Source organism: Mastacembelus armatus, chromosome 10 (genome assembly GCF_900324485.2).
Source record: "Mastacembelus armatus chromosome 10, fMasArm1.2, whole genome shotgun sequence".
Classification (NCBI taxonomy): Eukaryota; Metazoa; Chordata; class Actinopteri; order Synbranchiformes; family Mastacembelidae; genus Mastacembelus; species Mastacembelus armatus.
Window position 1 is genome coordinate 1115913 of NC_046642.1, and position 16291 is coordinate 1132203.

The following is a 16291-nucleotide window of genomic DNA, read 5'->3' on the forward strand; positions in this document are numbered from 1 at the left end:
TGGCCGGGGCTCCAGCAGCATGTGGAAAACCCACGTCTAAACTTTCTCAGTTGGTGCAAAACTTTCCTGAGCAGAGGAGGATGAAGTGAGAGGCTGGACGCCAGCAGCTGAATGAGTGAGTAACAGCAGCAGGCAGAGGATTGTGGTGTATGAACAGAGAGAGGATGATATCTCAATTATAGGTTTCTATAACGGTCTCCTGACCAGACTGAATGTGTGTGTTTTTTTTTTCTAGGTATTTGCCTTATAAAACCAGTAGTGTTTTTCACTAACTGGGTTGTGGTCAAGAGAAAATTGTAGCTTATTTGTGAAGAATACTTGGATTGGATCATTTTGTCTGTCAGGTACAGTCGATAGACCTGATTTGTTTCACTTCTATGTCTTTCTAATCCAGGACAGTGATTTGTTTGGGATGTCAGATTAATCAGTAGACAGGAGATTGTTGTTACTTCACTTCATCATTATGCTGCTGGCTCTGCTTCTGGTGCTGAGTCTTTGCTCTGAGGCTCACTTTTCTGAGCCGTCATCAATAACTATCCAGTACCGGGTGTGGGAGGAGCAGCCAGTGGGAACTCAGGTCGGCCGTCTGGTAGACGACCTCCGGCAGAGGGATGAAGCCGGTCCTCTGGAGGATTTCCAGGTAGTGGAGCACGGAAAAGCTCTGCCCTTCGCTGTCAGCAGTCGAGATGGGGTCATCTCCACCCAAGGCCAGCTGGACAGGGAGGAGCTATGCCGGGGGTCGGACCTATGCGAGGTGGCCTTCAGCGTCCTGTACAGGAAAAGTGGTGCTGTGAACTGCCTGAGGGTTCATGTGGAGGTGATGGACCTGAACGATCACAGTCCCAGCTTCCCTAGTCCACTGCAGGAAGTTGAGATCTCAGAGACCGCCAGTCTCAGGATGCGAATCCCTTTGGATCGAGCGGTGGATCCTGATGCGGGGCCTAATGGCCTCCAGACCTACTCTTTGTCTGTCAACCAACACTTTGCTCTGGATGTGACTGTTGCTCATGGTGGCACAAAACAGGCAGAGCTGGTGGTAATCAAAGAACTGGACAGGGAGGTTCAAGCATCCTTTGACCTCACTCTGGTGGCATGGGATAAGGGGAACCCCCCCAGGTCTGGGAGCACATTAGTCCGTGTTAATATTCAGGACTCAAATGACAACAGCCCTTTGTTTGAGGACAGCACACCCACTGTTGAGCTACCTGAGGATACACCCAGAGGAACAACCATCATTAACGTCAAGGCCACTGATCCGGACCAGGGTGCCAATGGGGAGGTGGAATATTCACTCAGTAAGCACACACATCCAGAGCTTCAGAGGTTCTTTCATGTGGATCCACAAAGTGGAGCTGTGATTCTTAAGGCACCTCTGGACTATGAGGTTCAGGCCTCTTATGAAGTGATTATACAGGCCCGTGATCGTGGGCCTAATGCCATCCCTACGCACTGCAAACTACATGTCAAGCTTAGAGATGTTAACGATAATGCACCGAGGATACACATGACTTGGACTCCCCCCAACTCACCTGTGGCAACTGTGCTGGAAGGAGCAGCAGCGGACACGTTTCTTGCTCTGGTGATGGTCTCTGATGCTGATTCAGGAGACAATGGCAAAGTGAGAGCATATATGCAGCAAGAATCTGGCCCTTTCCGCCTTAAACAGATTCACGGCAACAATTACATGATTGTTACCAATGGCAGCCTGGATCGAGAGGAGGTTATGCAGTATAACATCACACTCCTTGCCCATGATTATGGAGATCCGCCACTGTCCTATGTTAAACACCTGCCTGTCCACGTTCTGGATAGGAATGATAATGCCCCAGTGTTTTCCACTTCCTTTTATAAAGCTTCCTTTAAGGAGAATAATGTTGCAGGCTACCACGCTCTCAAAGTTGAAGCTCATGATGTTGACCTGGACCTCAGTGGCAGAGTGTCCTACTTCATTCACAACTCCAATAATCTGGAGAACTCCAATGACTTGGAAGCTAACTCAAAATCTTTCTCCATCCACCCAACCAGTGGTATCATAAGCATCCAGCGACCTCTGGATTATGAGGAATCCAACACCTACTCTTTCATTGTGGAGGCCATTGACCATGGTCTTCCACCTCTCAGCAGCACTGTGACTGTGCAGGTTGATGTTGAGGATGTGAATGACAACAACCCAGTCATCAAGGAACCAAAGCACAAAGATGGTGTGGCCTCTTTAAGTGTACCTGTCAATGCAGACAAGGGGGAGATTGTGACTGAGCTAGGGAATGAAGTGGAAGAGGCATCGAACACTTTGCCAATCAATCACTTTGCCAGAGAAGGATTTGCTGGATTCCTGGCATCCACCATAAAGGCCGAAGACCCAGACTCAGGACTCAATGGAGAACTCCAGTACCTCATCAAAGATGGAAACCCCTATGGACTCTTCTGGTTGGATCAGGCTACAGGACAACTCTTTGTTAACACCACCAATGCGACTCAGCTCATTGGGAAAGCCTTTAAGGTGGACATAGCGGTATCTGACAAAGGCACTCCCAGTTTGACCACCAAGGTGACTCTGGAGGTGACCTTCATCAACCTCAAGGACCATCTAAAGAACTCATCACCTGGTAACCGTGGACAGCTAAGCTTTACCATGATGATGGCTATCTGTCTGGGTGCTACATGCCTGTTGCTCTTGTTGGTCATTGCCTTGGTGACGACATTCTGCCGCCCTGAGAAGCGAGACAGCCGGGCTTACAACTGCAGACAGGCAGAATCAACCTACACCCGCCATCCTCGGCGTCCACAGAAGAACATTAGAAAGTCTGACATTCAGCTCATTCCTGTCATCAGGGGACGAAAGGAGGAGCCCCCAGGGGACGACAATGAATCTCAACCACTGGCACCACCTCCCGTGATGTCAGAGGATCAACAAACTGAAAGACAGTATACCGTAACGCCATCAGTAATGAACACAAGCTTCCATTCACAAGGCTACTCAGAGGTGGATGCAGCTCAATCTGTTTCTCATCACTGCCGAACTCTTAGAAAACCTGGAAACATAGAACTTGATGGCACTTTGCCTCTGACACCAGCGACCTCATATCGGACTCTTCGGAAAGCCAGGAACCCTTCGTCTTCCTCTTCGGTTTCACATTCAAGCACCTTGAAGCACCAGCCTCATCCTGAAGGGGAAGAGGTAGCACCGCCATGTCCGGAGTCCCAGGCTACTCTCAGGAGGCCAAAGAATTTGGGGGGACGAGGAGTGCCTGATATAGAACACCAGCAGATTCTTCGAAACCTGGTTCGATTGTCCATGGCTGCATTTGGAGACTCCATCGAGCTTTCTTCCGCTTCCCCAGAGGTGCAGGTGAGTCCTGCATCTTACTCCCAACATTAATTTCAAACATTATTTCATCTTCTCTGGCGTGAGTTAAGCTTTAGTCTCTTAGTTTAAAGAAGAATGTTATTAAATGAACAATCTTTAACACGTTAGCGTTCTTCTCTCTCATAGCGAGAGCGTGGTGGTCAGGTTTAACTGGATGTTAAAAAAAGTCTTTACACTTTTACTGGACAAAGGGCATAATAGGTCAAAATAAGGCCCCAGGTTTTCACATCAAATGTATTCAGAGGAGAAGAAAGAGTTGTTTCTGTAGATTATGTCTTGGGAACCCGAGTTGGAAAGCATGCTGACGAGCTCACAACGTCTTTTAGAACAAATTTAAAATTCAGTTCAGTCTCAGCTCAGCCTTCATTAAAACTCTTTAAAATGATCCGACAAACGATGAATTCATGATTAAAAGTTCTGAAGTTGTTTTCAAGGCAGAAAATAACTTTACAGAAAGTTGAATTGACAAATGTACCCACCCATTTATATGACATTAATGTTTTAACTAAATCTGCGTGATTATTTTTTAATGTCTTCTTATTTACATTCTCCACTATAGCGTAGACATTAAGGCTAATGCACTGCTGCTGGCTCTCATTTAAATGTCATTTACTTCCATCTAAAATGTGTGATCACATTTATTTCAACATGTGCTTACAGTTAGTGTTAACTGTAAGGCATAATTAAGCCCCCCCCCCTACAGGCTTTGAGATTAATCTGAAGTGAAGTCCATTAGAGAACAGAGTAAAAGTCCCCCCTTCCCCCAAAGCGCGCACACACACACACACACACACACACACACACACACACACACACACACACACACACACAGACCACCTTCCCTTACATTTTCCCAGCACTCTATCTCTTTTTTCAGCCTCATGCATGATGAGGTACTCGAGACTGCCTGAAGGCTTTAGATGGGTGTAGGTGTAGGTGTGTGTGTGTGTGTGTGTGTGTGTGTGTGTGTGTGTGTGTGTGTGTGTGTGTGTGCGTGTGGGTGAATGGGTGTGTAACTAGCTGACTGATCACTGTGAAGCCAAAAAGCAGCAAGTTTATTCAGGTGCTCATGTGTCACAGACAGTAATCCACCCTCCCGAGAAACTCTGACAGTCCTTTCTACTTAATATCACATATCAGATTCATATAGAAACCAGGAGGGGGGAGGAGAGGGGTGAATGGGGGTGAACTGCTGGTCACTATGTTGGATGGGGGGCTCTGGGGCAGGTTGGGGGTGTAAAGTAAGATGTGATGTGTTTGTAGTGTAAGTTAACACCGCTCCGACACACTGCTCTGTCACTTACAAATGACCCAAAACTCACTTTTACTGAGCTGATGTGCAGCTGGAGGAAGGAAAAACAGCAGCTCAGAGCACAGACACTGTGTGTCCACACACTGAACCGTTAGAACGACACTGCAGTGATGGAAAACACAATGTAATAACACAGTTATAACACAGATATAACACAGATTAGTCTTCATTTACCAATTTCAACTGTTCCTACACAGTGTGGGTGAATCAAAGTCTCCTGAACCCTCTTCCTCTGTGCCTCAGAGCTGCATTGGGCCCGTAAACCTAAAACCTCATTGCACTGGGTGACAAGTTCCTTCATCAGCATGAACACACACACACACACACACACGCACACACACACACACACACACACACACACACACTTTAGTCTGTTCTGATTCAGTCCCACATACGCCGTCCTGCTGCCACTAATAATCATTAGAGACCAAATGTGGATTCATCCACCGCTGAAAATAGTCCCCAAGAGATGCACTAAATATTCCTTTTTAGATAATGGTGGCTAATAATTACAGCGGCCAGTTCTTTCAGAAAATTACTCTTTTAAAATTTACTATAATAATAAAAAGAAAAAACAGAACAGGCCCATGAATATTAAATATGTCTTATATGTATTGTTTGAAGGAATATGGAAAAAATCTGATTAAATAGATTCTGATATTATTTTGTCGTCTTAAATGTTGAAGTACATTGAACTGGTATCAGATAGAAATGACAAGTATATGTTTTTCTATGAACTACTGAACAGATGAATATTTACTCTGAATATTATGATTTTATACACATTTTCCTTAAAGTCAGCCTGATACAGTTTATTTAGAAACTTTGGGATCTTCACTTAAAAATAAAGTTCTGTGGGTTTGAACACTGACGTGAATGACGGGCATCTACAGCGAAGGTTGGATGTTTAAGAGACACAAAATCAAAAATTAGGACTGAAATGTTTCTGATAAATAAACAAAACCACCCTTTTCTCATGTGTGAGAGACATGAACAAGGTTCTGGCATCAGGAACAACAGTTTCAACGCATCTTAAATGTGAAGTCCAGTGTTTAAACACAAAACCCGCGTCATCCAGGGCAAAAGTCGGTGCCCACACCCAGCAGACACAGAACGATGAGCAGGGCCAGGTCCAACATCCTCACGTGAATCCCATCAAAGAAAGGAAGAGCCCCTCTCCTCCGCCCTTCCAGTCGGCCCAGTTGGCACCTCCCAGGCTTCAGACGTTCATCTGTTCCCTTGAGGTTGCAGAGGAAGAGGCCTAGCTGGGATAGGGGAGATTTACTGTTCACCTCCACCTCAACACACACACACACACGCACACCCTCACACACACACACACACACACACACACCACTCAGCCAGATTTCAGTCCATCCTGGAAGGAAACTAGCCAGAGAAGAATAGGCTTTTACGTTCAGGCTGCTTCCTGTCACTGCAGCAGCGTGCACGTGCACAAACACACAAATGTCAGGGTTAAAACAAAGTCCTATATTAACATGTGAACACACACACACACACACACACACACACACACACAATTACACCTTCCCCTGTATGTATGTGTGTATGTGTGTGTGTGTGTGTGTGTGTGTGTGTGTGTGTTTCCTCCCTGGTGTGCAGTGTGCATCCGCTGTATAACAGAGCTGTCAGCAGAAAGCCGAGTGCTGAGATGGACGCAGCCGCTCGGTTCTCACAGTTAAAACACACAAAGAAGAAAATGTGTGTTCACTTTTTACCTGAGCGTGACTGAAAACAGCTGCACTCGTTTGGTCAAGTAGTTAAACCAGCAGAGAGACTCTGTCGCAGCTCACTGGTCCAGACTCAACAAAGACTCACGTGCAGCAGATATGAAATACAGATTTTATTAATGTATTAATATATATGATATATACATGCCATAAGTAACTGCAAGTCTTTGGTTACTGAAGTTGGTGTGTTTGCCAAAGTCTGAGCACATTAACCCAAACCCAGTGGTCAGACCAGTGCAGCTTTTTCAGGTGTAAGTAAGTGTGTGAAATCTGAACAAATGCAGTCCATTCGTCATGTACAGGTGTGGAGACGTGTTTGGTCATATGTCGTTATTCTAACATTTTGTCCCCCTCCATCCCGTCTCCTCTTCCTCCCTGCAGCAGATCTCCCAGCTCCTCTCCCTCCTCCATCAGGGTCAGCTGCAACCAAGGCCGAACTTCCGGGGGAACAAATATTCTCATCGCAATGGCAGGTCAGTCTGACTCCTCATCATCATCACCTTCATCTTCAGCCACAACAAAAAGCCCCATCAGCTTTCAAAGTTATTAGATGTGTTTTTGGTTTAATGCTCAGCCAACTTAATGAAGGTTTTCTCTTCCCTTTACATACAAATCTCTAATTCCAGTGTGGAATTCGAAGCAAAGTCACCCTGTCACGTTTTCCTCAGTCTAATATGAAGGACATTGAGTTTGTGAGGCCATGTTATCATAAAGTCACACGCAAACTGCACCAGGCATGGGGCCGTTCTCTAACACTCAGCCACGCTCTGCCTGATGACCTTGTAGAAACTCCACTTGCATCTTGACATCAAAATCTTGATCCTCCTCTTTTCTGTGAGCAGGATTTTGTTTGAGAGCCAGCTGGCTGCAGGTTCCAGTCTGTGATCACTGCTGCGCTCTCTGATCAAACCAGGCTGCCTCTGATAGCGCAACACACATTAAAGGGGAATGCCACCAACTTTAAACGGACTCCCAGATGTTTCTTTTTGACCAGGACAGTTGTTTTTTGGAAAATCAGGAGTTTCTGTGTAGCTGAAGGGTGTGTGGTCATTTTGCAGCAGCCTGGTGTAGTTTGTGTGTGATTTTATCCAGGTAAAGTTGTGCGTGAAAACACAGTGCTGTGGTGCTTCACTTTTTCAAACTGGCTCCACATTTGAACAGTTTTATTGATCACAGGACAAACATCTGGAAATGCAGCATCTGATTTTCCCTATAGACCTGCCAGGATATATATATACTATAAATCTGCAGCCGCAGAGTAAAACACACATGGTTCTGATGTCTGTTCTCCTTCCTGCTAAAATACCTGACACTCTTTGTTTCCTAATCTCCTGAGCACTTTAATCTTCCTGCTCTGCTTCAGCCAAAAAGTAAAGCTCTTCTAGAAGCAGAGACTGAAGCTCGTTGTAGCGGATGAACGTCTTCCTCAGTGTTTGTGACCCACTGACCTGCTCTGACTGAAACAACAAACAGGACACAGAGTCAAACACTCACTGTCACAGGAAAAGTGCGTCATAACCCCCATGTGTGTGTTGTGTGCACTTGTATTACTCGTGTTGTGGGTACATAAATCTGTTTAAAGTGAGTGTTCGACCAAGTGTGACACAAATTTCAACCAAATTTTTGTAAAACCGTTGCAGGAGGAGAACAAGGTGAGACAATAGCTAAAAGACCTTCAGTCAAACTACAGAAACCCACAAAATGTCTCATTAGAATCACAAGGAGAGGGTTAGCTGGTGAACGTAAGGTTGACAGACCTGATGGAGACGTGTGTGTGTGTGTGTGCGTGTGTGTGTGTGTAAGAAGGCAGGTTACAGCAGCTCCATCTGAGTGATTCAGTCTCTGACAGGAAGCATCAACGTTGGCTTCACTGTGTTGATGAGATTAGATCTGACATCACTGTGATACACACAGAGCAGTGGTTCAATGTAAATACACACACACACGCACACACACACACACACACACACACTGGACTGTATCCATAAAGATGGCAGATCACCAAACAATCCTATGAATCAGTCCTATGATATTTTTATTATCATTACATCCAACAGTTATTTACTTTAATATGTGGCCAAATATCAGAAAAACATTTCTCACTATTATTATTATTATTATTAGAAAATATTCTTCTGACATTTGGTTTTAAAACTGACTTCAGTATTTTTTTTTTTTTTGTGTGTTAATGCCAGATTTTATTCCATTTTCAGATTAGCGGTGTATGTTTTTCTTTACCACATCCATGACAAAACCATGAAGTAACTGGAGACAAGTGGTTTCATTTGAGCTCAGTGTCAGATAAGATCAAAATCTTCAACACTGGAACAAAACGAAGCCTTTGTTTACTCTAGAGTGACGAACTGGTCTGAGCTCACCTTTATCACCTTTATCTCACCGGCACTTCCTGCATGCAACAACGCACACACACACACACACACACACACACACACACACTGGACGTACCGTTCTGCAGGTACAGAGGCGTGTGTGTGTGTGTGTGTGTGTGCGTGTGTGTGTGTGTGAGAGAGAGAGAGTGGCTGTTTGTGGTTTGCAGAGAATCCGTCACCTAAAACCTCAGGAATTTTATCACCATTTTATCTCACTACACCAAAACCTCTGGTTCTTTATCTTTGGATTTACACCAGAGCTCTGTCTGGTTTTAATCAGGATTTATGTTCTTTGCTTCTTGTGAAAAAAAAAAAAAAACACTGTGGTATTTTTGACATATTATTTATTTTTTGTAAATGGAAACGCAAATGAGTAACATCATTTTCCTGCAGGATCTATGGAGAAATAGATGATTCTGTATGAATAATTCATTTTTTCAAAATAAAAGTAGCACATTTTGAATCTGTTATTTATGTAATGCTTTGTTTCCATGTTGTTTATTCCTGAATCAGCAGGCTGCTGTTTGTTTCACAGTTTCTAAATCAAACGGTAGGACAGATCTGTGGGCTATATAAATAATCTGAACTTGGCTTTATGGGTGCAGTATATTTGGATGGTACTTTGCTCTGTGCTGGAAAAATGTCCAGCAGAAACAAGTGATGAGGTAAAACCCACTGACCTGCCTCATTTGATTGAAGGAAACACTCAAGAATGACACTATAACCAGTTCCACTGTCCAGCTGAGGCTTAATTCAGTTTTAATATTTATTAATCCTCGTTGTGTTGGCACGTTTGCTGTCCGACAGATACGGCGGGCAGGACTGTTCGGACTGGCAGAGCACCAAAGACAGTGGACATGGTGAGAGCGAGGCTGGAGACGTGGACTGGGAACCTGGAAGAGACTCCCCCATAGACCCTCAGCTGGAAGAGGGGCTCAACAACTTACTCAACAACCACGGTATGCACACGCACACACACACACACACACACACACACACACACACACACACACACACACACACACACACACACACACACACACACTCAGACTGGCTGCATTGAAATTCATCAAATCACTAATGTTTCACTGCTGACAACACAGTGATAACAACTGCACTAAAACACAGAGTTTAGTGAATATACAGCAAAAATCCTAAAGATAACTGCACCATCCCATAATTTACTGCTATAACCAACATTAAGTCCACAACTGGACTGTTTCACAGCACGTTGAATACCAGAGTTGTCTGATGACACAGCTTTATAGTCCAAAAACAATGGGTGTTATACACAGTGAAACCAGAAGAAAAAACTGTGGACTTGTCTCTACAAATGTGTTAAGAGTTAGATCTTTGGCTTCACGTAGGAAAATGAGAGAAACAAACTTACGTTTCACTGGATAAACAACATCGACATGTTTTTTCTGAGACGTCCTCTTTGAGCTGCTGCTCTATCACCATAAATATTACCCTCCTTGATAGTAAGTGAGAAGTGACAGCTAGGGAATTAGTGGTTAGTCCTGCTGCCTCACAACAAGAAGGTTCCTGGTTTGAAACCCATCAGGGGCCTTTCTGTGTGGAGTCTGCATGTTCTCCCTGTGCTTGTGTGGGTTTTCTCCAGGTACTCTGGTTTCCTCCCACAGTCCAAAAACATGTATGTCAGGTTGATTGGTGACTCTAAATTGCCCATAGGAGTGAGTGTGAGTGTGTGAGGTTGTTTGTCTCTATGTGGCCCTGTGATGCACTGGGGACCTGTCCAGGGTGGACCCCTGCCTTTCACCCAGAGAGAGCTGGGATAGGCTCCAGCAGGAGGAGTGAGTGTGAGGTTGTGAGCTTAGATGAATGAATAATTGGCTGCACTGGTCACAGCAAAGTTAAACGGTTAACAAAGTTAATACGTCTGATTTGTACCTACTCAACCTGATCTCACCCCGACACGTACAAACAACACACTTTGGAAATACTGTGCACACAAAGCAAAACGAACACACTGGATATCTCATGGCTGTTCCTCGGCTGATGCCACTGACACTTCGCTCTGGTGGCGTGCGACTGTGCAGGGTTTGTTTTAACTTGTAAACTAAATTGTTGTCACTGAATTTAGTAACACTTTGATTAGTCAGAACAAAAGCAGCTGAAAAACAAACAGAACATCCAGACTGTCACTTACAACACACACACACACACACTGGCAAAAACAGGAAAGCAGGAAATAACACAGCGGCAGGTTAAACATCCACATCCACTCATCTGGGTTTGTTACAACTCATTATGTTCTTTAAGATTCAAACCGCTGATATTTATGTTTTTGTCTTCAAATCTGATGTTTTCACACTAGAAAATCCCCAAAACTCTGATTTAAATGTCTCATTAGAGGAAAATATCAATTCCCATGACACTAATCTGATAAATATTATTGTTATCAGTGTGAAAGTGAAAGTGTGGCATCGTAATGAGCTATTTCAAAATGAGTTAGCAGTGTTACTCCCTTGTCTTTAGTGTGGTTTATATATTTAGTTTTTACCTAGTCAGGCCAGTGACGCATCCATGACTGTTCCTGTTGACATTTTTATTGTGGAACCACAACCGTGATCTTTCTCAGAGATAATTCCCAGGACATTTTAGCAGACAAACATCAACCACACACACAACAGTCATTGTTTAGTTGGGAATTCCACATCAGTATGTAGGCCAGCACTCAGTGGTGTGTGTGTGTGTGTGTGTGTGTGTGTGTGTTAAACAGCGTCTTCCTGGTATTGTGGTGAGTAGAGGGGTTTACCGCCTGGTGATGGCACAGCGAGCGTCACTTTATGAGAGGGATGAGAGGGACAAAAGAGTGTGTGGGAGTGTGTGTTGCTTGACTCACCTTCTGCCCTGCAGGCTCTATCAGTGTAAGTCACACACACCAGAGCTCAGTGTGTGTGTGTGTGTGTGTGTGTGTGTGTGTGTGTGTGTGTTGAAGCTTTGATGAAGCCGCTGGGGCAACAAATTCCTCCCTCTCTTATTTTTGGACAACACTTTCATGATGAATCATGCAAACACACACCTGTACCTTTGTCCTATTGGGGGCATGAGTGTGTGTTTTCTTCTTTATCTGTGCAGAAGTTTTCAGGTTTATGATGTTGGTCCGTCATGTTTTATCAGTAAAAACAGCTTGTTTATAGTTTCAAACCATGTAATGTTAAATATATAATGTTCCCAACAGAGTCAGAGTGAACTACATGAACCTGTGAAGAATCTTTTAATATTTACATCTTAATCAACATGACTAACACTTAATGGGGTTTGTTGAAGAAAAACAGGCTGTAGTCTTTTGCTTTATTGTCCTGTACTTTTTTGTGGTCCAGTAAAATCGACCCCGTTTTGTGTTTTTTATATAAAGACGTTTAAGACGTATATCTTGGGATTAATTAGGTAAAGTAATAAGCTCCTTTTAAAACTGTTACTGGCTGACAGTCTGCAGTGAGCAGTGTAGCTGCACCTCATCAGGTTTATAGTTCTCACAGTGATGCACACTCTGAACTAATAAACCAAAGATTTACAGTCTGGAGAAATGTCCTCGAATTTGATTCTACGAACAAAATAAGACGTAAAATGAGGTTTAATTTACATGTTTATCACAGACTTTGGCTTCACATGCAGACGTTTAACCTTGTGCTGAAACGTGATGTGTTTAATGTTTAGTAGTCTAAAGAGGGAGGAGTTCATGTGGTTCTGCATGTGGTAGATGAAGGAGACCACAGATCTTCGTGAGGGGGAGTACTGCTTTGATACTGCGTGTATCTGGTGTAAGATATTACTTTTAATATTGTAGATTCAACATGTTGTAAATGTGTGTCTGCTGTTATCAGATAAAACCCTGATTCTTTTCAGGAAACATAATGTTTTAGCTGTTTGATGACACATTGTCCCCAGTGTTTTCATGAGATCTTGTCTTTGGTAACTGAAAACTCTTATTTTAAATACAGGAATTTAACTATATGGAATATTCTTTGATGCTGGTGACATGGCTCATTTATATATATATATATATATTTTACAAATGCTGAACCACAGGCGCTTAAAGTGAAGTAAAGCTTCCTAAAATAATTCATTTAATTCCAGACGTGGTACAATAAACACAAAACACAACCAGATCACCCCCTTTGCCTTTAAACCAGGACCAGTTCTCCTCACTTTTGGAGGTTTGGACTCATCAGGCTGATTAATCTGGGACTGATCAGACCGATCAGAGACTGATCAGAAAAGTTTCCACGATCGATAAGAACCTAATGATCAAAATGTTTCTGTATGTGTGTTTATCCACATGGCTGATAAGAAACAAGACATTGCATAAAAAAGTCACTGATGTTTAATATTTAACATCTTTGTCAAAAATGGGTTTTGTTCAAACTATCAGTGATCAGATTTCTTTACACAATAAACAAAATAATTAGTGTTTGACGTCTCTATCAGACTGTCACCTCCACAACATCATCACCACATGCATGAAGCGACTGCAGCTACATGCTGAGACGCTCCTTCATGTCTCTGGACTAAATTAGATCAAATGAAGCTGAAATAGCTCTTAGGGGAAATCAAGTCGCTTCAAGGCCAGATAGCAACACAGGAAGAAGTGGCTGTAAACAGGATACAAGGAGGATAAGGAGAGAAAATAAAAGTGTTAAACATGAGGAACCGAAGGATGTTTTTGCATTTATTCCTACTGGTCAGAATGTTTTCCAGTAAAGGAGTAAATGAAATTAGACGTGCAATCATCTGCTCTGTTTGTTTGTGACTCAGACACTCGGTTTGTGCATTTCCACTCAGACACACCCGGCGTTTACGCCTCTGACACCGACTGGAATGTCAGACGGAGGCAGCGAGCCGGCCAGAAGGCTTTTTTATGGCGCTGTGGACGTGATGTTTAGCCGTGCGCTCGCAGCGCGCGGGACGCCACGGATGGCAGGAAAAACCTGTTGACAGCAGCCAGATAAAACCACCGTGTCATTTCCTCGTTCCTGTGCAAACTAAAAGGGAAAATTACACTACATCAGTAATCTGTTCTGGAAAGTGTATCAGGCCAGGGAAGAGCCTTAAATATCACAGTGTTATAAATAAATCTCTGCATCAGACAGACTTTAAATCACAAAGCATGTGCACAAACAAATGGCTGTAAATGTTTGACCTGCTGATATTCTGTTTTCTATGAACAACAATAGAGAAAAGCAGCAAATCGTCCTGCCTGAGATTGTGTGAGGTGTTTACTTGATAAATTATGTGTCTGTCTGTAGATGATGTCTTCTCAGAGGTCGGCGATCCGGCCTGGATGGCCAGGCTGTCTCTCCCCCTCACTGCTGATTACCACGACAATGTTTATGTCCCCAACGGGCCCCTGTCCCCTGAAAGCGAGATGCTTCCCTGTGAGGGCCTGGACTCCTCCTCCTTCTCCACCTTTGGTAAAGCACAGTCTCATTTTGTGTCATTTCAAATGAGGAAGGAAAAGGAAAAGTTTAGGGAAAAATCACAGTAGCTGAATCTGCAAATCTTTCATGCATATGGTTAATTTTTTCAGTAAAAACCAGGACCACGTGGATTAAACTAATCCAGTGTAAAATAAACCATCATTAAAAAATAAGAAAAATGTGCTTATTTATTAGAAAAAATAAGAATACCACATGGAAACAAGCCATGAGCTATAATTTCTTTAAAAAGTCAACATATATTCACACCTGAGAAGCTGTAAAAAATGCTGTGAGAAATTGGTTTACAGGAATAGCAGCAGAGTGACACCTCCTCTCTTTGTGCTTCTCTCAGGTAAAACGCCAGAGAAGGACGGCCCACTGGGCGGCGCCCTCCTGTCTGAGGTCAGCACGCTGTTTGAGATGCTGATGACGCAAAAGGCAGACACCCACCCCGGCCCGCGGCCCGATGTCCTGTACCGCCTCTCTGCAGCGTACCGCCGCTCGCTGGGCCTGGACGGCACCGGCACACCTGCCGCAGGCAATGCAGCAAGGAACTCTGGGAACGCAGAGAAGAGATTGGGGCTGGCTGCACCCACGGGACTTTATCAATAAATATTAACGTTGGTTCAATGAACACTGGAGCTCAGAAAGGTTTCTTATGTTGGGATTTGAGAGGCTGTAGATAATCCACTGTAAATTAAACTCAACATACAAGACAAGTCACTTTCAACACGTCTTGCGTTAATAAATCGACAACACTGAAGGAGGAAAACAAGGATTCAGTTAAAATAAAAATGTTTTTATTTGGTCGGTTTGGGAAGTGAAACAAAACTAAACAGCGATCGATCGATCGATCGATCAGTCAAGCACACAGACAGGTAACCAGGAAGCTCCACCACCAACAGGAAAAGACTGGGGGAAAGTGAGTGGAGCTGGTTTATATACTGAGGGGACTAATGAGGGAATCATAAGCAGGTGGTCAGGTGACACTGTGAGGGCAGCTGCTGGACAGGTGGATAATGACAGCAGCAATTAGTGATGTTTCCTTTAACACGTCATTAGTCACAAAAAGCTGATGATAGAAAAAGAAAAGTCTCTGAATATAGATGTGTTAAAAATGACAATCCTGTTTAAATTAATTTGGGTTTAATTAAGAGTCAAAGAAGAATCAGGGTTGGTGCAGGGAGGAAATACAGACAATGGTTTGGAGGAAAACAGGAACCGAAGGAAGGAACTGAGCAGGAACTACAACAACACAAAGACCTGAACTTTAACGGTGAATGTGAAAGCAGAAATGTTTCTGGGCTCTTGTTAGTCTGTCTGTCACCTGAAAGCAGGACGACAGGAGCGTCGCAGCCTGTCAGGACCTAGTGAGCAGCTCTGTAGTTCAGAGGAAATATCGTCTTGTGGTTTTCCCTCAAGACTAAACAACAACAACTGGAATGCAGGGAGGAAAAGTGTTTGTTGACAGAAGAGCTTGTTGTTTCAGGACGGTGCTGGGATGTAAGTTATGGGTTTAACTACCAACCACCGCTGTCTTATTAGCTTTACTGCAGTTTGCAAACCAACCGAGCAGCACTTTGTACAGTCTTTGGTAAAGTTTTTGTATCAAGAAAACATTTTGTAACTTTTCTAATAAAGTGTGTATCCTGGTTAAAAATGTTTTTTTTGTTTTTTTACATCATTCAAAGTGAAACATCAAGTTTGATTGTGTCACACACACAACACAAGCATTCAGTGTTAGACGTTTCCTGCTCCTGTCAGAGTGGAGATGTACTTCATGGTAGAACCTCCGAGTTCTCACAGGAGTGTGTGAGCATCACAGTTCCCCGTCTGGATCCAAACATCAGCAACAGCTCCACTCAGTGGCAGCTTCCTTCACCGAGCTGTTTTCCTGTTACTCTGCCTGATTCGACACAGTGACATCTGGTTTGTAGAAATTATAGGAGCTCGTCACACAACACTTTGCTGATTTTACACAGTTTTATGCTGCTGTAAAACTCAGGTTTATTGTTGTAAGTTTGATG

The 16291-nt window shown here is 43.6% G+C and overlaps 1 protein-coding gene across 3 annotated transcripts; it reads left to right on the forward strand.

Annotated features, from left to right (window-relative positions):
• Positions 1-55: 55 nt before the first annotated feature.
• On the forward strand, positions 56-15911 carry pcdh12 (protocadherin 12). Of its 3 annotated transcripts, none has more exons than XM_026331167.1 (6): positions 56-115; positions 395-3349; positions 6812-6903; positions 9628-9779; positions 14094-14258; positions 14617-15911. In XM_026331167.1, the coding sequence occupies exons 2-6, from the start codon at positions 464-466 to the stop codon at positions 14874-14876; spliced, it is 3555 nt and encodes a 1184-aa protein (XP_026186952.1). In that variant the 5' UTR covers positions 56-115; positions 395-463; the 3' UTR covers positions 14877-15911. The 3 variants fall into 3 exon arrangements, with proteins under 3 accessions (XP_026186952.1, XP_026186954.1, XP_026186953.1); XM_026331169.1 differs by having other exon boundaries at positions 6815-6903; XM_026331168.1 differs by having other exon boundaries at positions 58-115; positions 236-3349.
• The last annotated feature ends 380 nt before the right edge of the window (positions 15912-16291 follow it).

Coding starts and splice junctions, on each gene's coding strand:
- pcdh12 (XM_026331167.1), top strand. CDS start 464: ATGCTGCTGGCTCTGCTTCTGGTGCTGAGTCTTTGCTCTGAGGCTCAC. Junction 3,350..6,811: donor CCGCTTCCCCAGAGGTGCAG/GTGAGTCCTGCA, acceptor TCCTCCCTGCAG/CAGATCTCCCAGCTCCTCTC. Junction 6,904..9,627: donor TATTCTCATCGCAATGGCAG/GTCAGTCTGACT, acceptor GCTGTCCGACAG/ATACGGCGGGCAGGACTGTT.